General features: G+C 40.0%; 1 protein-coding gene across 1 annotated transcript in view; it reads left to right on the top strand.

Moving 5' to 3' along the window:
* LOC123498174 (protein inturned-like) overlaps nt 1-22,824 on the top strand; it is a 58,514-nt gene that overhangs the window by 1,388 nt on the left and 34,302 nt on the right. Inside the window, exons 2-7 of the mRNA XM_045245341.1 lie at nt 605-713; nt 9,241-9,413; nt 9,582-9,751; nt 11,958-12,117; nt 12,752-12,825; nt 13,917-13,994. Coding sequence (XP_045101276.1) covers nt 631-713; nt 9,241-9,413; nt 9,582-9,751; nt 11,958-12,117; nt 12,752-12,825; nt 13,917-13,994 — 738 coding nt within the window. The 5' untranslated portion in view covers nt 605-630. The remainder of the gene's footprint in view (nt 1-604; nt 714-9,240; nt 9,414-9,581; nt 9,752-11,957; nt 12,118-12,751; nt 12,826-13,916; nt 13,995-22,824) is intronic.

Raw genomic sequence — 22,824 nt, 5'->3', positions numbered from 1 at the left:
CAACAACAAAAAAATGCATCTCATTTGCTTCACAGGGAAGTTATTGCGATCATGGTTCCATCTTTGCAAAATTTTCGTGACAGCTACCGTGTATTCATTTGTGGTTTTGAATACATGTTTAATTTTGTCCTTACTACAAGCTAGTGTCTTCAGGCACAATATTTTTTTCTTTTATATGTAAGTTTTTTGGGTGTTGGAGTGAATCTGGTAGCCCCACATCGTGTATTTTCCATAATTACAATGACTTTGACTATAGAGATACCATTTCTGATTAGCAAATTCTAGGTGGGATCTTACTAGTGTTGTGTGCACTTAAGATTTGAATATCTCCTTGTCTAGTGTGCTATAAGTGTTATAATAAATCCTACCATCCTGTTGTTTTTGTGAACTATATTTTTATTGTGAATTCTTCAAAATTTAATTTCTTATTGATCTCCACTCTGAGATTCTTTTCCAAGTCAGTTCTCCCCCATGTCCATTATCATCCATACTATTCTTTTCAGATTTTAAAATAATCCCATTGAAGAAGAAAAAAACATTTTAAAGTACGTATTGGCAAGTGCCTCTTTGACATTAAGTAAATCAGTAATTGCTTTCTCTGCAGTGATGTGAAAACTCTACATTAACATCATGGAAGGACATGTGGCACACTTTGACTCAGACAGGGGAAGCTACTCAGCATCTTCATCAGGCCAATCAGAGGAATCTTATGGGTAATTAATTTCATGTAATTTTTTTTCATTATAATACTCTGAAATGCATGTTTATGATTGAGGCACAGACACAGCCAAGCCTGGTCCATGCTTTTCTGACTGTTATACTATACACAAGCTTTTATTTCTAGAACTAAATGGTCAGTAACAACATAGCTCACCTTACGTAATGGTATAATGATCCAGATTTTATGTGGAATAGATTTCATCATATAGGATGGAATCTAACTTACAAAAAGTGGATTCTCAATATTTACTCAAACAATTTTGATGAAAATTGGTATGTATCATGTACCTTTCATGTGTAGGTTACAGTCGACTCAATACTTGGGGAAGCATTTCTACTCTGTTTTTCTGATATCATAAGTGATTTTAGTAGGTAAATGTCATTGGCCAGAAACTGTGACATATAAATAAACCACACCTCCTTTCCCAACCCCATTCCATGTCCACCTCCTTATCCCCACTCCATCCTGTTCCTACATTTCTCACACCCCTAACCCCTTCTCTCTCTCTCTCTCTCTCTCTCTCTCTCTCTCTCTCTCTCTCTCTCTCTCTCTCTCTCTCTCTCTCTCTCTCTCTCTCTCTCTCTCTCTCTGGCAGTTTACATTTCTTGGAAATAATTATTAACCCTAGAACGGTAGTGTCCCATTTGGCTCACACTAACAGAGGCGTGACTCCACTTGGAGTCACATGGAAAAAATTAAAAAGAAATAAATGGGTCATCTTTATTGAACTGGAATGGATCGTAATTGAAAGAAACAACATCTCTTAGTTCATTGAACATAAAAAACAAGGAAATTTATTCCCATAACTAATTTTCATAATTAATTACAAAAATGTTGAAAAAACTAGTTTTGCCAATTGATGTATAAAACAGGAATCCCTTCCCCCAAAAATTCTATAAATTGATATTCTTTAACTAGAATGGCTCATCATTCAGGAAAACTATTTATAAATCCTAATCTGCACTGCAATTGTTGTGCTTGGAACAAACGAAAATGATCAATTCTATAAATGCGGTTTTTTGATGAATAAACAATAATTAAATAACAGAGCATGCATACTCGCAAAATGATTATTATAATAACTTTTCCTTCAAATACACTTCTGGAATCATTTATTTATATACGCTTCCCCCAAGTTTAAGTGAACAGTCTTATGAAGAAAGGCTACAAATACTACATCTTACAACCTTAGAATAGAGAAGGGAAAGAGAAGATCTAATAGCAGTGTACAGAGTGATGAATTGACTGGAAAAATTAGATAGAGAAGTTTTACTAATCTGGGACAACAGTGACACAAGAAGTCATGGAAAGAAATTAAGAAAGGACAAATGTAGGAGATATATAAAGAAGTTCAGCTTTCCACAAAGATGTATAGAGATGTGGAACAGTTTAGATAAGAGTTGTTAAGCAAGGACAATCAATAAGTTCAAAGAAATGTTGGATTTTCATAGATATGGAGATGGGACAGCACAAGCATAGCTCTTTTCCTGTATGTTACAACTAAGTAAATACAACTACACACACACACACACACACACACACACACACACACACACACACACACACACACACACACACACACACACACACACACACACACACATAAAATGAGGGAGTAAAGAGATATGTTCGTGAATAGAGTAAAAGAGAGCTAATACACGTGGTATAATGCTACAGCACAAAAGCTAAAAAGTGTAAGGATGCAGCTTTGGAAAAATTTAGGAAGCAACGGAATGAAGCAAATAGGAAACAGTATAAAAAGGCATGAAATGAATACATCAAGATAAGAAGGGATGAGGAGAGAAATTTTGAAAAGGATGTAGTGAAGAGGTGTGAAAAGGAACCTAAGCTTTTTTTAAGTATATAAATGGAAAAACAACAGAGAGACCAACACTAAGTTAATTAAGGGAAATAGGATATATCAAATGCCGGAAGAATGAGTGAACTTTTGAATGAGAGCTTTAAATCATTATTTTCTGAAGAGGAAGAGTTCATAGAGCCAAGTGGCACTGGAAGAATTAAGAGATGTGGTAGAAGAACTGAAAATTAGAGAATTATTAGAAAAAGTAGATGTAAGAAAGGCAATTAGGCCAGATGGAGTGTCAGGATGGATACTGAATGTAGCGAACAACTGGTAGAACCAGTTTGGGATGTAATCAATAATTCTCTAATGGAAGCGAAGGTACCAAAGGGGTGGAAAAGAGCAACCATAGCCCCAATATACAAAGGAGGTAAAAAAGACTGAGCGCCTAGATTATAGACTAGTGTCACTAATCAGTGTTGGTGGAAAAGATCTGTGAAATTTTTATCTAAGAAAAATGGTTAGAATATCTGGAGGGAGATGAAATAATATATAACTCCCAATTTCCCAATTTGGTTTCAGGAAAGGATCATGCATAACAAATTTACTAAGCTTTTATACAAGAGTAATAGATGAAGTACAAGGGAGAGATGGATGGGTTGACATGGTGTATCTAGATATTAAGAAGGCTTTGGACAGAGTACCACATAGAAGACTCCTAAGGAAAGTAGAACACTTGGGAGGAATATAGGGAAATATCTTAAAGGGGATGACAAACTACTTAACAGATGGGGAAATGAGGACAGTGATAAGAAGAGATACCCCAACAAACTGGAACACAGTTATTAGAGGGGGTACCACAGGGTTTAGTGCTGGCACCAATTATGTCTCAAATATATGTCAATGATATACAAAAGGGTTTGAGTAGCTATATAAATTTGGTTACAGATGATGCAAAGCTTTTGCGAGTAATAAGCAACATCATTGGCTGTATGGAATTGCAGAAAGATTTTGACAAGATTTGAAACTGGAGCCAAAAATGGAAATTAGAATTTAATACCAGGAAATGCCATGTAATGGAAAGGGGTAAAAGTAATAAAAGACTTACATGGTAATGTAAAATGAGAGAAGAGATTATAAATGAAAATGAATGAAGAGAAAGACCTGGAAGTGATGATGCAAGACACCCTAACTCCAGAAAGACACATCAATGGACTATTTGCTTCAACATACAAGACACTAACTAACATCAGGGTGGCATTCAATTACATGGATAAGAATGTGATGAAAAAGATAAAAACCACTATGATAATACCTAGACTGGAATATGCAGCAGAAAAACATCAAGAAACTAGAAAGAATCCAAAGGATTTCAACAAAGATAATCCCAGAAATAAGGGTGCTTCCCTATGAAGAAAGACTGAAGGAAATGGAATTACCAACCTTGAAGGATAGATGGGAAAGAGGGGACCTAATAATGATGTATGAGTTAGTAAACCATATGGAAGAGATATAGACATGACCAGGTAACACTGACAAAAGATGGAGATGGAAGAACAAGAGGAGATTCCAAGAAGGTCATGAAAAGTCAGTATATGAGGAACATTAAGTTGTTCAGTTTTCCACATAGGTTGGTGGACATCTGGAATGGATTAAGTGACAAAATTGTAACAGCAGAAAGTGTGCACAAATTTAAGGAAAAGTTAGATAAATCACTATGAGCCCCACTCAATCCCTGTAACATATAACTAGGTAAAATTAGGTAAATACACACACACACCACACATGGTGCTGGTGGAGAGTGATGGGAGGTTATTATTCCTTTGGGTCAGTGGATCAGCTTCAGTTGATCAGATGTTGGGGGTGTGGGAGACATAAAGGCCACAAGATGCTGTCCTTCCTGTAAGTGTAAGGGACAACTTATTTTGGTTACATTGTACCCCACCTTTATTTAGTGACTGGACTGTCTATAGAAAGTGTCTCTAGATGCTGGGATTTTTATTTTCTTTATTTCTGTGCAAGTAGTTTAAATGAGAGAGAGAGAGAGAGAGAGAGAGAGAGAAGCATTGGAATGTGGAAGAAGGAAGAAGACAAGCCTTTGATACACAGCAGAGGCAGTTCTAGCCAATGACAGCTACCATCCAAAAAGGATGACATGTCACTCTTGTTAGAAATATAAGTAAGGAAACTACTTCATCAAGTAGGGAGTTTACTGTACATGTTAAATATGGGTTTGCACTGAGCATGTCATGAATGCCTTATATTAACTTGTGAAATAATAAACTGATCAGGCTGAAATTGGTCAGTAATATGGACCAACAATGTCTGAATGAGCATGCAGAATTCAGCTTCTTAAATTTTTTTTTTTATGAATGTGCACTGATCATATGATAAAATTGTCAAAGGTAGTTTTAACCCATTAAATTTTGTCAGTGAGAGCAAAGATTATCAAATCCAGAATAGAACTCTATGAAATGCTGTTCAGAACAGATACAGTGGTGCCTTGGAATACGAACTTAATCCATTCAAAATTTTGTTCTTATTCCAAAACCTTCTTACTCCAAAGCATCAAAATACATGTATTCTTGTAGAAGTAATTATAATTCGTTCCAAATCACCTCCCAAGACCAAAAAAATTCTATTTTTCACCTTATTTCTTACTTTTTAATGCTATAACTATAAAAGATAGGAAAATAAAGCAGGAAAGTAGCAAACTGTAATATAATGAAAATTCAACTTCTCATGGTCAGAAACAAGCATCACCATATCCTCATGTGACTCCATCAAGCCAGCACTGCACACTCTTATATAAGCCAATAAGTTTTTCTTTGATATATATACTGCTTTCATTATGGAAAATAAATAAGGGAAGTAAGCAAATTGTAATATGAAAATTCAACTTCTTCGCAGTCAGAAACAAGCGTCAACGTTTCCTGGTCAAGACGGCCCCTGATCACGACGGCCCCCGACCCCCGACGGCCCCGTGTTTACCATGATGACCCCTCACCAAATTTTAGGTTATTGTCCTCTTATTTCTTTCATTACGTTAACACGTTAATCGCGGATGGCAACTCAGCGTTCCTGAGATAGTGTTTTGTAGTATGGAGCATTAAAAACCATAACGTATTGGTACACCGGTGTACTATACCTTGCGCATATAGTGCATATACGTATCCAGGGTGTAACACGACTTTCTGTAAATATTTAAAGAGGTAAGAGAACATGCATTTCTAAGCAGAAAATAATGTTATATACACATATGCATTTTAAGGTTTTGTTTACTCGTAAGATGATTTTCAAATTTCTGAGAGGCGCGTGATAGTCCATTGTGTTTTTATGAGGTGACGACGACTGTTGCTGGCTTGCTGCAGCAGCTGGAGGTGCCACTTGGCTAAATACTGAATGTTTTAATATTATGTTTTGCAATCTTTCATATAAGACAGATTGCATCAACAAGTATAAAATTTACTGATAAACATTACACGATAACATTATTGTGGTGATTAAAAGTAAGCACTCACGTACAGTACTATGTGGTACAGTACCTATCACTGGGTGAGGAAGGATGGGAAGGGATGGGGGAGTGGGGAGCGACTGATTTATTAATACAATCTGTCTTAGTATAAGATGCTCTATTAACAAGTATAATTTAAAACCATCTTATGGGTAAAAAGGAAACTGAGGCCACTGTGGTCTGTAGTGTGAGGCTGTCGTGCAGGGCCGTCGTGGTCAGGGGCCGTCTTGACCATGACCCAGCGTCAACACATCCTCCTCAGCTGACTCTATCAAGCCAGCACTATGCACTCTTATCTAAACCAATAACAATTCCAATATTGTCATGCATCATAATATGTTTCTGAACTGCTTACTTATCCACGGAAATACATGTATATCTTATATCTTACCAAGAAATACATAAAAAATGATAAAATACAGCATACTGACATAAGTGCTCTCACCATCCTCATGCTTGGCGCCTTCACACCTACACAAACATATCCTTGTAAAAGCTGATACATGATTGGCTAAGTGTCCACCATCTTGGAAACAATGGGCCAATGACAGGCCTCTATATATGACAGATAGCCTCAAGCATAAACAAACTGTGCGGCATAAAGGAGTGTTGCTTCTGAAAAGCGCCAAGATCATGCCTGAAAAGCTCTAACTTAAGAGCCACGATCGTGCCTGACGGGCTATAAGGGTTAAGGCTTTTAATTCATGAGCTGGATACTCTCTCTTCCCCTCGGATCTTCTAGAATCTTCCATACGTCTGTCTGTATGTCTCGTGACCATGTGTGCTGTTACGCTAGGCAATGATTTTAATAACTAAAAACACTTAATATCATTATCCCAGGCACTACAAAACAACCAAACAACTGGAAACAACACTCCTGAGGCACTGAGGAAGCGTGGTGCCCCAGCATGCAGTCAGCTGATTGCGCAGTGGTGCGCGGAATCTGTTGACTGCGTTTGTTATTGTTTGCACTCCAAAGCAAAGTTCTTTTTTTTTTTTTATAAGTAGGGAAGAGGGCCAGCCAAGGGCAAAAAAAAAGAAAGTTAAAAAAAGGTCCACTTGAGCACTGGCTCTCCAAAGAGTACAAAAAGTGCCAAAACCGTCAGCCAGAATTAGGGGAGCAAATGCCTCGATACCTCCCTCTTAAAAGAAGACAAGTTGTAGGAATTCGGAAATACAGGGAGGGAGTTCCAGAGTTTATCAGTGAAAGGGAAGAATGATTGAGAGTACTGGTTAACTCTTGCATTAGAGAGTTAGACAGAATAGGGATGAGAGGAAGAAGAAAGCCTTGTGCAGTGTGGCTGCAGGAGGAGGGGAGGCATGCAGTTAGCAAGATCAGTAGAACAGTTACCATGAAAATAGTGATAAAATATAGAAAGGGATGCAACATTTCGGCGGTGAGAAAGAGACTGAAGACAGTTAGTCAGAGGAGGGGAGTTGATGAGACGAAGAGCTTTCGATTCCACCCTATCAAGCAAAGCTGTGTGACTGGAACCCCCAAACATGCGAAGAGTACTCCATACAGGGACGGATAAGGCCCTTATACAGAGTAAGCAGTTGGAGGGCGAGAAAAACTGTCGGAGACGCCTCAGAACACCTAACTTCATAGAAGCTGTTTTAGCAAGAGATGAGATGTGAAGTTTCCAGTTAAGATTATGAGCAAAGGACAGACCGAGGATATTCATTGTGGAAGAGGAGACAGTTGAGTGTCATTGAAGAAGAGGGATAGTTGTCTGGAAGGTTGTGTCGAGTTGATAGATGGAGGAATTGAGTTTTGAGGCATTGAAAACTACTAGATTTTCTCTGCCCCAATCGGAAATCTTAGAAAGATCGGAAGTCAGGCGTTCCGTGGCGTCCCGCGTGATCTGTTGATTTCCTGAAGGGTTGGACGTCTCTGAAAGAACGTGGAAAGATGTAGGGTGGTATCATCATCAGCGTAGGAGGGCAAGAAGTTTGGTTAAGAAGGTCATTAATGAATAATAGAAAGAGAGTGGGTGACAGGACAGAACCCTGAGGAACACCACTATTAATAGGTTTAGGAGAAGAACAGTAGCCGTCTACCACAGCAGCAATAGAGCGGTCGGAAAGGAAACTTGAGATAAAGTTGCAGAGAGAAGGATAGAAGCCGTAGGAGGGCAGTTTTGAAATCAAAGCTTTATGCCAGACTCTATCAAAAGCTTTTGATATGTCTAACGCAACAGCAAAAGTTTCACCGAAATCTCTAAAAGAGGATGACCAAGACTCAGTAAGGAAAGCCAGAAGATCACCAGTAGAGCGACCTTGACGGAAGCCATACTGGCGATCAGACAGAAGATTGTGAAGTGACAGATGTTTGAGAATCTTCCTATTCAGGATAGATTCAAAACTTTAGACAAGCAAGAGATTAAAGCTATAGGACGGTAGTTTGAGGGGTTAGAACGGTCACCCTTTTAGGAACAGGCTGAATGTAGGCGAACTTCCAGCAGGAAGGAAAGGTAGAAGTCGATAGACAAAGTTGGAAGAGTTTGGCCAGGCAAGGTGCAAGCACAGAAGCACAGTTTTTGAGAACAATAGGAGGGACCCCATCAGGTCCATAAGCCTTCCGAGGGTTTAGGCCAGCAAGGGCATGGAAAACATCATTACGAAGAATTTTGATTGTAGACATGAAATAGAGGGAGGAGGAGAGGGAGGGACAAGCCCAGAATCATCCAAGGTGGAGTTGTGAGCAAAGGTTTGAGAAAAGAGTTCAGCTTTAGAGACAGAAGAGATGGCAGTGGTGCCATCAGGATGAAATAAAGGAAGGAAAGATGAAGAAGTGAAGTTATTTGAGATGTTTTTGGCTAGATGCCAGAAGTCACGAGGAGAGTTTGAGTTTGAAAGATTTTGATAGCTCGTCCTCCAATGCAAAAAAAAAACACAATTTCTTTGTTCGTAATCCAAGTTGTTCATACTCTAAAGCGTTTGTACTCCAAGGTACCACTGTATTTGCCTTTGAGTTACAGTTATAATTGAGCATTAAGCTGAGTATCTCTAAGCATCACACTTTTAGCAAGCTCATCTTTTTGTATTTCTTTTTTCTTTATTGTTTTTAAAGCATATCATAGCCTTAATATATTGTTTGTGTAGTGAAAACTGTTTCTGAAATAAAATGGACAATAAAAGTTGTATTGTGTCGTATGTATTATGGTTATTCCTCTTTCCTCTCATTGATGATTGTACAAGTAGATATGAGGATGCTGAATGGCTGAAGCATGTGGAACCAGATGGATCATTGCTTTATGTGGAGTCATACGTCTCAAGCACTGTACGAGAAAAACAAGCACAAGCTCTGAAGGCTGCTGGGACATCAGAAAGGAAGCCTGCTTTTTCTCTTCCTTCAAAAGATATAAAAAAACAGAGTATGTGTGTATGTATGTATGCCTCAGTGTTTAAATAATTATTTATTATTACTAAAATGATTTTTTTTTAAATCATATTCGTTTTATACACAACTTGCATGTTATGAGTGAAATTGTTTTAGAGAAAATGTAGTGTTGTTGCTATGGTAATTAATGTTTTGATTTTAGACAAGTTGCTGGGACTGTTGAAGAGACGTCCCAGTGTTCGAGTGAAAGGCAGTCCTCGGATTGGACTTGGTGGGGAGGTTGGTACCAAGAGTGGAGCTGAGGTATCCCCTGCCCCTAAAGTGACTTTCAGGGACAATCCAAGTGGAGAAGTGAGGAAGGTGAAGCTTCAAGTAAGTAGTACCTGCTTAGCCATTCATTCAAGTGCTAATATCAGTACTTCCACCATGCTTGCCTAGATTTTTTTTTCTTTTTTTTTAGTGTAAGAGAGCCACTGACCATGGAAAAAAAAAAAGATTGAAAAGAAAAGATTAAACTTGAGTGCCAGTTACTGAAGCAATGCCAATTTGAGAAGTGGAATCAAAAGCTTTTCGTCTCATCAACTCCCCTCCTCTGACTGGCTGTCTTCAGCCTCTTTCTCGTCACTGGAATGCTTTTTTTTTTTTTTTTTTTTTTCTTTTACGTAGGGAAGAGGGCCAGCCAAGGGCAAAAAAAAGAAAGTTAGAAAAAAGCCCACTTGAGCGCTGGCTCTCCAAAGAGTAGAAAAAGTGCCAAAACCGTCAGCCAGAATTAGGGGAGCAAATGCCTCGATACCTCCCTCTTAAAAGAAGACAAGTTGTAGGAATTTGGAAATACAGATGCAGGGAGGGAGTTCCAGAGTTCCAGCTCTTCTTATCTTTTATCTTTGATTTTCATGCTAACTGCTCTACTGATCTTGCTAACTGCATGCCTTTCCTCCTCCTGTGGCCTCGCTGCTCAAGGCTTTCTTCTTCCTTTCATCCCTATTCTGTCCAACTCTCTAATGCAAGCGTTAACTAATACTCTCAAGCATTCATACCTTTCACTGGTAAACTCTGGAACTCCCAGCCTGCTTATGTAATTCCATCTTTCTACGACTTGACTTCTTTTGAGAGGGAGGTTTCAAGGCATTTTTCCTTATCTTTTGACTAATTCCTTTAAAATCTTGTAAGGGAACCTGCATTTTCAGTGTGTTTTTTTTTTTTTTTTTCTCCCCTTAGCAGGTGTCCCTCTTGCATAAAACAAAATCATAAGAATGAGGAAATATAACACGCAAGAATTTTCAAAATTTACAAGAGAAAGGGATGAATGATTAAGGATATTGGTAAAGGTAGAAAGTCTTGTGCAGTGAGGCAGTGGGAAGAAGGGAAGCATGCAGTTAGTAAGATCAGAAGAGCAGTTAGTGTGAATGTAGTAGTAGCTGATAGCAAGAGATGCAACATTGTGGTGGTGAGAGAGAGAGAGAGAGAGAGAGAGAGAGAGAGAGAGAGAGAGAGAGAGAGAGAGAGGGGAATTTTTAAGAAGAAATGGTTTTGATTTCATCAGTCAAAAGGAATGGTATGACTGGAACCTCTTATAGGGTTGATAGCAGAAGAGTAGTCTGACCTCAGGATATTTGTGGTCTCTCCCCCAGATGGGGACCCCAAAATTAGTGTATGAGTTGCCATGATAAGTTTTGAATTTGAGTGAAAGGTGTGCATGTTAGATGCATGTAGAGTTGTATGAAGGAAGGTTTGTGTTTAAAGGGTAGCCTATGACTACTCCCTTTGTGCTTATTGGCAGCACAGTGTTTCCTTTTCGAAATATTTTTCTTTTTTCCATGATTAATTTCTTAATTGATACTGAATGAAATATTTGCAGGGATGCATTTATTGCAAAATGAGATATCCACTATTTACAGTGGAACCTTGCATTATGAGTGCACCAGATAATGACTAATTTGTAGAACAAACTTGGGCTCATGCCAGTTTTTGCCTTACTTTACAAGTTGAAATCTTCATTACAAGAGGTTCATACAGTGGCTGCTAGGCTTGCACTCGTTCCTTCGACAAGTACGGTTGCTGCTTGCTCAGTGTTTTCCTATTTTTTTCCTTTGTATTTTATTATTTTTTTTCTTTCTTGCTATTACAATGCAACTTTCATTGCAGGCAAATCATCCCATCTGTAAAATAATTAAATTAAAAAGACTAGTTAGTATTATTTTTTTGCATTCTCCTTGACTATTATATTTATTTGGTTGTCATTAGTCTTTAAACTATATATTTTCTATTTATAAACAGATAAGAAATTATTCTCTGGAGGGATTTTTGGGACTTGGAACAGGTGAATTATATTTCTATTAATTTCAGTGGAAAAAATTTATTTGCAAAATAAACAAATTGTAAAACAAACTTGCTCATAGAACAGATTACACTCATAATGCAAAGTTTCACTGTATGCCACTGAGAGATTAATAAGGATAGTTATCCAGGGTGTTTCCATTATGAAGGGGTAAATCACAAGATCAGCATATCCTTACTAGTAGAGATAATGAGTGTTATTTGATATTCTGTAAACTTTTAAAGGCATTAACTTCCACAGGTTTATGAAGGTGGAAACAACCTTGGGCGACGGGCTAGTCTATGTGAAACTGTGCTTGGCCTGGTACCAGGGAGGTTTAGTGAACCTCCAGACTCAAGAGTGATGGTGGCAGGGCTGGTACCTGGGTCACAAGCTCTCAGAAATGGTGCAATTAAAATTGGTCAGTGACTTGGGAAAGATGTTTTTGGAGTAGGTCAATAGACTTAATTTCAATTTTATTTTTTCATCAGTCTATATGAGCTTAGGTGAACAAAGGCTATTGCATGAAAGGAGGCAAATTCAAACAGTCTCCACTTACTGTGAGTTTTTTACCTGGGATCTCTTGGTTTTGACTGGAATGTGCTAACCATTACCTTACTGAATTTCAAATCTGAACTAACTAGTTATCAGGTATTCACAGTGGCTGAAAAATCTATCAAATTCACTAGCTAACTTAATTTAGAAATAATAATTGCTATGTTAGAAAATTTTTTGTCATTTGTTATCAAACCAAATGATAATATATTAGGAACATTTTTAACCACCATCATTGTGTAAAGAGCAAAACTAGACATTAAAAAACACCCACTGAAGTGGTGGTCCCCATACAGGATCATAAACATTAGAGCAAGAGAAACAATATTGGGGCTTGTGTCAGTATTTTTAAACATTAAATGAATTATAGTGTTTGTTCTATAGCGGGGAAAAAAGTCTATAATAGTTACATTGAAATAGTAAAAGTCAAAACATCATATTTGAGATTTACTGTAGTCTGCCTGTACAGGTACAAAAGAGGTTTCCTTTTCTTTCAACAGGTGATTGGCTGAAAGAGGTGGATGGAGCAGACATCACATGGGACAACTTGGATGAGGTGTTGGCTGAACTGCAGGTAATTTAAAAACTTGATCACTTAATTACTTGATATGGTAGTTTTTTTTTTGTGATTGATCTTTCCCTAATTGACACCACTTTTATTGGCATGAAATATGATTAAAGTTTTTTTGTGGATTATGCTGGTACAAGTTGTACATCTATAATGAAAGTTTAATATCAAACCCTGTGCAGTGTTACATGTGGGTATTAGCCAATTTTATATTTTTTTGTTTTTTTCATATGAATTGTCTTTAGATAACATGATTTTAAGGTAAAATACTACTTGACTATCATCAAAATCTGGTTCATAATCTTAATTTATTATAGTCATCATCACTAACCTCAGACTCATCACTATCATTGATGATAATGTTCATCATGCCATTACTCTATTCTCTCTTTTTGTGTTAGTTTCAATAGCATGATGCCATAAGCACAAAATCAGGAAGGGGTATGAAGTGTATATGGATGGACATGGTTATCATCTCTATTAACCTGTTAATTGAGTAGTAGAGTTCTGGTGGTCTTATGCATTGTGTGCCAGTACATCCAAAAGCATTTGGCAATGTTAATGAGATTACAAAAGAGGCTTCCAGTTAGATTATGACAGTAAACCATTTAAAATCAACATAGATTCTATGTAATGGGGCTACCCAACAGACCCTGAACTGTTAGATACATTTATCCTATCTTGTACCAATATGTGGAAACCATTCAGCCCTCCAAGACCAATTTGTTAATGAGCAGGTGTTATTGTTATTTTTCTGTCATTGAATTAATGGCAAGCAAGTAGAGATTTGCGGCTTTGGATTAATGCTGTTGATGCTTTATGGGTTAAAGGTGAAAATACAGGTACTGATGAATGATAGAAACTGTCCACTTTCTTCCCCCTTAATTTGCACTGTTGCTGCAATAGGCATACTGTATTGCTGCCTCTTTTATCATCATTGTTTTCTTAATCAGAAGCTTAATGGCTTCTTTCCATAAAGAGTTATGAATTAAGTTCAGGAACTGTATACATGAAAGTAAGAGGGAGTTGTTGTAATAAAATGTATAGCTAAAGTGTATAGAGTGTGTGTAGAGTGAGTATAAGACTATTTGTTACAGATTCCATCTCTGATCACTATGTCAGTTCAGAAGTGTGCCTCAGAAACCCTCCCTGATGAAACAGGGAGTGATCACAAGGTAAGACTGTAATACTGTGATTTATATATATATATATATATATATATATATATATATATATATATATATATATATATATATATATATATATATATATATATATATGTGTGTGTGTGTGTATTGCCTTGTGTGTTTGTACGTACATTGCATCATGATACTTTATTCTGCATGTACATTGTAGATTTGTGCAATTTCTTATTGATTTTTAATGGGTCCTTGTTATTTGTGATAACTATATTCGCAACAATAAAACATTACAAATAATGCCTCATAAAGGTATAATATGTACACATATAAAATGTTTGTTCCACAACAATTCCATCACTGGCTTCAAAGATTGCAGATTAAAATGGCACATAGAATTTTAATAATAATAATAGTAATAATAATAATAATATATGGCTTATTAAAATTGTAATATATGTAGTACAGTGGTACCTTGAGATATGAGCTGCCTGAGATACAAGTTCTATCACAGAAACCTGTTTTTCATACAAAAAATTAACAGTTCCACTGTTTCACATACTTTCGTTCGCTGAGATTTCAAAAAATTCTGCCTGGCACTACTCCTGCCAGTGTGGTCCCCGGCTCTGCTGATGGGATCGGCTGCACTGTCCCTCAGTTAATTCTCTGCGTGCATTGTGTTCTCACACGCTGCGCTTCTGTCCTTGTTTCGCTTCTTTGAACTTTTCAAGTGCTTTCTCTGCTGGTTTCTTCCTGTTTTCATGGAGGAGGAACTTAATGGGCAGCATACTCGTCCCTAGCAGCCCGCTGCTGCTCGGGATAGTGATTTGCTGACAGACGTGGCTGCTTCCACATCTGGTTCTTCCGGCTCTCAGTCATCTTCTAAGTCTTCTAGACGGGTTTGCTCAAGACCAGACTGCACCAGGGTCTTCGGTAGTTTCCTCCAGGACCCACATTCTGCTTGTGTTAATTGTAAGAGGTGTGATGAGTGTTCTACTTGGAGCAGTGATAAAGTCCTCGCCCCCTATAAGTACCAGTGTGGTTTGAGGCACAGGAGGTTCGCCAGGCAAAATATACCCACAGGTCTGTTGCCCAACCCTTTTGTAATGTCACCTGTGATGTAGGTATATTGCAGTCTGTTAAGGCACCTTCTGCTCAGGGGTCAAGGGATTCACCAGCTGCCTCTGTTTTGTTCAACATTCATGGTGGTTCAGAGATTTCGTTTCAGGACTGTAGTGTTTTGTCCCAGGACGAGGTGACAGCTGGAGATTCGGCTTCCCAGCAGGGCTCTAAGCCCCCTGTTGCTATTGGCCTCTCTTTGTTTTTGAAGTCTTGGCAGGAGGAGGTGCTTGCCTTGTCTCCCCGCCCACAGGATGGCATGCTCATGCCTTACCCATGGGCTGCTGCCTCCTCTGTCCTTTCGGCCAGTAAGGGCCCATTGTCTGACGACCCCCGTATGGCCCAACAAACCCACTGTTCTGCTCGTACTAGCCCTCACAGCGGCCATGTTGCCTCTGTTTCTGCTGCTGTGACTCATCCTTGGACCTAGCCGACTTGCACAGTCAGCCATTGTCTCGGAGGTGATCTTTTTCTCGCTGATGTGTACGATCGGCGTGTCCTACTTGGCTCTCCTCATTCTTCTTGTTCTGGGTGGCAGGACTCGGGTGCCTTGACGTCCCAAGGGCCTGGCAGGGCACAATGGGACTCAGAGAGGCATGACAGGATACCAACAGGGCTGGAGGGGATGAGGGGTGTGAGTTCCCACCTCACGCTCACTCCATGTACCATTGTATGATGAACTACATTGACTCAGTGTTTGAGGATGCAATGGGCCAGCGGGTTGAACTGGAATGCTCAGTCGCCCTGGGTAACAGCACCACACCTTTAAAAAAGGGACTCATCCTCCTTGGAAGGGCACAGCCTGTCAGGGTTTTCATGGAGCAAGCCGACAGTGCTTATCTGAAGGCAAATGAAAGGAAACCTACCTCAGTTAGCTATCCTTCGTGCAGGTTCGCTAAAATCTACAGTGTGGCGGGTCAGGAGATTTATTGAAAGGGTGCCTTGTTTAACCCTAGCCTCCACGCTGCCCTAAACCCTAGTGCCAGAGAGCCTCGCGCCCTCCGTGAGCACCCGGAGGTGGCCAGGATGGAGGGGGTGGTCGCCAGGTCTAGAGACGCCTTAAACTACAGTAATACTCCGCTTAACGAACGTTCGTCTAACGAATTTCCGGTTTAACGTACTATATAAAGTTAGACCAAAAAGTCTGCTTAACGTACAACCACATCCGTTTTAGCGAATTTTCTGGGTTTGAATTTGCCAGGTGAGGGACCGAACGCGGCAGCTTCGCTGTGATTGGCTGGCTTCCCGCCTCTGTCTCTGGTGCTCCTGGAGCTGGATCCAAGATTCTTTAACAACGTCAGAGCAACCTCCTGCCACGAAATGGCATCCATGAACGCTTGGAGGGACGGTGACAAGGTTGCTATCAGGTTGCTCTGAGTTTGCTGGGAACACCTGTCTTATATATGCATTTATATTCACAAAACATTTCCATTAGCTTTCTTTTACAAACCTTGCCCCCAAGAAAGGATTGTTTTGTAATGCATAAAGTGAAATCTTACATGGAATACCAAAAAATAAAGCAGAGATAAGATCGGCCACAGATGAAGCGGAGACTCACGGCGACTCGGCAGCTTCTTCTTCTTCTTGTGACCCTTTTAGCCTGCATGTTGTCTTTCACCATGATATTAAATTTCTGTTTCCACTCCTCTACACTGCTGGTCAGAGCGGAAGGCGCGAAAGGGGACAACAACTTCCACGCTGACCAAATTTCATTCATCTTTTCGTAACTCCTAAACATATGGCGGGATTCGCTGTATGTCACTATCTGACAACTCTGCAGCTCTAGTTGTCTAAGTAGATGATATGTTTCCTTAGTCAACATTCGTCTGTGGTTCGTGTGCTTGCAATTGAATTTTCTTTCACCCTCCCTCACGGGCCCTTTTTGTGGATACGTGAGCTTACCATTGTGCCCTGTTACTACCTAATATGGGACCTAGGAAACTAATTAGTAAGGCCCAAATCTCAGTCATTTGTGCCTCAGTGAGGGAGAATAAGTCAAATCAAGAAACTGCCGCGAACACTGGCAAAGGTCTCAGAATTGTTCAACGTTGGACCAAAATTTATCGTGAGGGAGGAAGAGATGCTTCGCCATCACCTTACAAGCCTGAAGGGCGTAAGCGCAGTGTGAGCCAGAGAACTCTGAACATTATTCAAAGACAGCTTTAGGCCAACCCTGCATACACAGCATGGAACTTTAGGCTAGGAACCCTCTGTGCTGGGTGGGGTGAGTGAAAGGAGTGTGCGGAGATATGTGAAAGGCGACATGGGATAACGGAGTTGCCGCAGTTTCAAAACCTTGCTTCAGTCATGATTACCTTAACAGTAGGCAAGCAGTTTGTGTCTCAGCACAAAGATTGGGACTTAGGTAAGTGTCGTAGGGTATGTTGGTCAGATGAGGCAAGCTTTCAGATTACAGACAACCAGAGAAACCGTGTGTACCGCAGACCCGGTAGTAACCGTCACGATCCACGCTACACAACACACACATTAAAATCCAGATTCTTTGATGGTGTGGGGTTGTTTTTCTTACTATAGTCTTGAAAAATTAGTGTTTTTGCCTAAGAATGTTCGTATGAACCAAAATAACTAATTTGAGCTAATTCTAGATGAGTTAGATGAGTGTATGGAAAAGTGCAATGCTGATACCTTCATGCAAGATGGTGCACCGTGCCATACAGCAAAGTTAATTGTTGACTGGTTTGATTTCTGCAATATCGGCCTTTTAAAACCTTGGCCTGCAAGTTCCCCAGACCTTAATCGTATAAAAAATCCCTGGGCGTACATAAAACTGAAGCTAAAGGAGAGAGATACCTCCTCCCTCCCACGCCTCCAAGCCACTATTCAGGACATATGGGACAATATTGACGCTCATTATCTCCACCACCTGGGTGATTCACTTCCCAGGAAACTCAAAAGGTCAAGAAGGCACGAGGGCACCCTATCAATCACTAGTTTAGGTGAATACCCTCATTAAAACATAATTTCTATGTCATTTATCTCCTTCATAAGATCTTACAGGTACCGCACCTTCCACTCTGACCAGCAGTGTATTGCCTGCTATAATATATATCATATCATAGTATTCATATATGCTCATGCCATGAGGATAATTTTGATTTCGTGGCACTGAGTGATAGTGAATTACTAATGAAATACTGCAGTATTTCATTAGTAATTCACTATTACTCAATGCCACGGAGTTGAGGTTATCCACATGGCATGAGCATATATGAATACTATGATATGATATCCATTATAGTAGGGAATAGAGGAGTGGAGACATAAATTCAATATCGTGGTGAAAGACAACACACAGGCTAAAAGGGTCACAAGAAGAAGAAGCGGCCGAGTCGCCGTGAGTCTCCGCTTTGTCAGTGGCTGATCTTATCTCTGCTTTATTTTTTTGGTATTCCATGTAAGATTTAACTTTATGCATTACAAAACAATTCTTTCTTGGGGGCAAGGTTTGTAAGAAGCTTATAGAAAAATAAAAAATTTTAACCCATGTGGTATGTTAGGGACCAGCCCAGAATGCATCCCCCCTATTTCCATTATTTCCTATGGGAAAATTATGTCCGCTTAACGAATTTCCACTCTACGAACAGCTTTGACATCCCCTATCCTGTTTGTTAAGCGGAGTATTCCTGTACTCCTTTTGGTGCTTGGGGGCCATGCATCTTCTGGCTGCTCGCAACCTCCCTGCACACTTTTAGACCCGGAGGAGCAGCTCTTTAAACCTGTACGTATGGTGCTTAACGATGGTTGCAGGGACTTGACTTACGTCATCGCGAACTTGCGGGCCTGGAGGAGGGAGACTTACCTCGGCTGCCTCAGACCCTCCATCTTGCAGGTCGAAAAGGGCATTCTTTGGAGGTCTCCTATTTTTACCCCTCTCCTTTTCAATGATGACTGACTTCAGGAGGTGCTCCACCTCCAGTCATGGGCATCTGCACACTCCTAGGGCACTCACTACTGGTCACCTAGGGCTCTAATTCTTGAGACACAGGGCTCAAGGAGTACTCCCATGCACCTGATTGCATTCACTAGCACCCTCTCTCTCCACGCCAACCTCTACCATGGGTTAATGTCTCCACAATGGACAGTTATTTTACCCTCTATGCCTGCCACATCATGTTGACTCCCACCTCCTTAAATATTGGAGTCTGCTAATTTTTTGTATGAAAAACAGGTTTCTGTGATTGAAATGTAGTTTTTAATGCTAAAATAAATTTCTTCACTTACCTGTTTTTCATACAAAAACAAGTGCCCTCCCTTCCTAGCCCAGTCTGATTCAATGCACATGAGAATTAACTGAGGGGCAGCGCTGGGTACCGTGCTGGCAGGCGTAGCGGAATTTTTTGAAATCTCGTTGGACAAAAATAAGTGAAACTGTGGAACTGCTAGTTTTTTTTATATGAAAAACAGGTAAGTGAAGAAATTAATATTAGCATTAAAAATTACATTTTATTTTGAGATATGAGCTATGATTTAGTTATTATTTTTATTTTGAGATATGAGCAGAATTTTAAGATATGAGTCATGCTTGGGGATGTTGCCACAGGTCGGCTACTCAGCACATCGGTCTAGCCTCAGCTGAGCTGGTACCTACATGTTACCCGTGGATCTTGTGCACTGTGATCATTCTTTCATCATTTTCACACTATTTACTGACTTTTTGAGAAAGTGCAATGTTTATTTACATTTAATGTTTACATATGAATGGTGCCTGCATCCTTTCCTCTCTCCCTCCTCCTCCTCCTGATCCTCCTCCTCCTCCTCCTTCTCTTTCTCCTTCTCCTTCTCCTTCTCCTTCTCCTTCTCCTTCTCCTCCTCCTCCTCCTCCTCCTCCTCCTCCTCCTCCTCCTCCTCCTCCTCCTCCTCCTCCTCCTCCTCCTCCTCCTCCTCCTCCTCCTCCTCCTCCTCCTCCTCCTCCTCCTCCTCCTCCTCCTCCACTACTATTTACCACCATTAGCCAAAAATGTCTGTCTCCAAGGTAAGAACACTAAATAAACTTTTGCTGTTATTTTATATATTTTCATCCATTAATAAAGCATGCATGTGTATGTAACTGAAAGGGCAAAACAGATTTCTCCTATCTCCACCTACCTCCTCCACTGACGCTTATCACAGAGGGGGGAAACAATGAAAACAAACCTCTGTGGCTGTAGCCGTGGAGCAGCTCTCTCTCTCTCTCTCTCTCTCTCTCTCTCTCTCTCTCTCTCTCTCTCTCTCTCTCTCTCTCTCTCTCTCTCTCTCTCTCTCTCTCTCTCTCTCTCTCTCTCTCTCTCTCTCTCTCTCTCCTACTTAAAACTTTATTTATGCAATGAATAATGTTTACAGGATTGTCAAAGGGCTCTTCTGTGATTATTAGAGCACCCAGACATCTGTGGGTAGCTATATCTGTACACTCCAGAGTGAGTGTTGGAAATGCAGTAACATCTCGTGAAATACATCCCCAAGATATATATACTTCATAAGAGTAGTTTATCTATTTATATTATCTTTTGTTATGTTTCATTATGTTTTTGTGCAATAATTATTATTTATAGATTTATTTTTCTTACATGAAAACACAAAAAAAATAGGGGGATCTTTCTAGTAAGGCTGTAAGGGATTAATGGCATTTCAATGCATTTCAATGGGAAAAATTGCTTTGAGATATGAGTTTTTTGAGTTATGAGCTCCATCATGGAACAAATGAAACTCGTATCTCAAGGTACCACTGTATATATATCTCGGGGAGTACATTCCACCACAGGACATTACCCTACAGCATTCCCAACCCTCACTTGGGACTGTCAATCAGCTGGAGTGTACGAATATAGCCACCCACTGAAGAGCTCATGGATGATCCTGTAAACATCATTCATTGAATAAATGAAGTTTTAAGTAGGGAGAGAGAGAGAGAGAGAGAGAGAGAGAGAGAGAGAGAGAGGTTTGTTTACATTTTTTCCCCCCTCCATGATAAGCATAGGGGGAGGAGGTAGGGAGAGATAGGAGAAGTTTGTTTTGCCTCTTCATTTTAATACACATGCATACTTTATCAATGTATGAAAATATATAAAATAACAGCAAAAGTTTATTTAGTGTTATTACCTTGGAGACACGTTTTTGGCTAATGGTGGTAAATGGTGGAGGAGGAAGAGGAGGGAGAGAGGAAAGGATGCAGACACCATTCACACATAAGCATTAAACATAAATTAAAACTGCACTTTCTTTATACCGTAAAAAAGGTCAGTAAATTATGTGAAAATGATGAAAGAACAATCACAGTGCATGAGATCCTCAGGAAACACATACATACTAGCTCAGCTGAGGCTGAACCAATGCATCAAGCTGTCAACTGCAGCAGCAACATCCCCAAGCATGACTTGTATCTCAAAGTTTTGCTTGTATCTCAAAATAAAGAAATTACCAAATCGTATCTCGTATCTCAAAAAAAAACTCTTATCTCAGGCAGCTCGAATCTTAAGGTACCACTGTACTTTATAAGAGTAGTTTATTTATTTATATTATCTTTTGTTATGTTTTATTATGTTTCTGTGCAATAATTATTATTTATAGATACCTTTTCTTACCTGAAACACACAAAAAAATAGGAGTGCTTATTTGGAGAAGGCTGAAGTGGATTAATGGCATTTCAATGCATTTTAATGGGAAAAATTGTTTTGTGATACTAGCTTTGTGAGATACGAGCTTTGTCACGGTACAAATTAAATTTGTATCTCAAGGTACCACTACTGAAAATATACATGGGGAATGGCAGGAAGGCTTATGAGTAGTACACTATCCTAGTAGTTTATCACTCACACCATGGTAGGGATCGCACTGTGGTGGCATTGATCCATGCGTGGTGCCCTCAAGGGCATGGACCAGATAAGGGACATCAGGAAGGGAGCAGGTGGCATAGGCATGGGTGATGCAGCAGGCCCCTCCCAAGTTTCTCCAGGACCTCTTGGTGTCTGGCAGATAGCTTGGGCAGACTCAGGGTGATCAGGGTGTTGTCATAGTGGGTATAGGCAGGGCCAAGGATGACCCTGCACTCCCTCTTTTGCACATTCTCTAGCTACTGCTATTCAATGGAGCTGAGAGAGGAGGACCATGCTGGGGAGGCATACATGAGTCTGGGGAGGATGAAGGTGAGGTACCCCTCCAAATTCGTCTGCTGGCTTTCTCAGAGACTTGAGTTTGCACAGCATGTATAGTCTGTAGGCTGCTAACATCACTGTGGTGGTAACATGCTGCTTCCTGGTCAGCTGGTCATCCACCATGACACCAAGAATCTTGGCCGACCAAACCACTTGGAAGCGATGAGGGCCCAAACAGAGAAATAGGGAGGAAGCACTGCTGTTAAGGAAGTACAGACGTGCATCACCACAGTCTTCCTGTTGTTGATTGTCATTCTTTTCTCCTCAGTCTATGCATGTAGCTGCTCCAGCGTTGCTTTGGATTGCTGATTAGTCTGAGTCTTTATTGTCGATTGGCACACCCACAGTGCAGTTGTTCACGTACTTCCAGTGATGACGGGTGCTGGTGAATGTCATTAATCAGTAATAGGAAACACAGTGGATCCATCTTGGTGTCCTGGGGGACTCCACATGTCAGCTGCTGGAAGGAGGACATGGAGCCCTGATAGTGGACAGCTTGTTGCCTCCCTGTGAAGAAGTTAACAAGCCACACTATCAGGTGGGGAGGGAGACCTAAACTGATGGCCTTGTTTATGACAACAGTGTTATCTACAAGATCA

The sequence above is a fragment of the Portunus trituberculatus genome, chromosome 47 (genome assembly GCF_017591435.1).
Source record: "Portunus trituberculatus isolate SZX2019 chromosome 47, ASM1759143v1, whole genome shotgun sequence".
Lineage (NCBI taxonomy): Eukaryota > Metazoa > Arthropoda > Malacostraca > Decapoda > Portunidae > Portunus > Portunus trituberculatus.
Note: the sequence above shows the minus strand (reverse complement) of the source record. Positions and strands in the feature narration are given on the sequence as shown.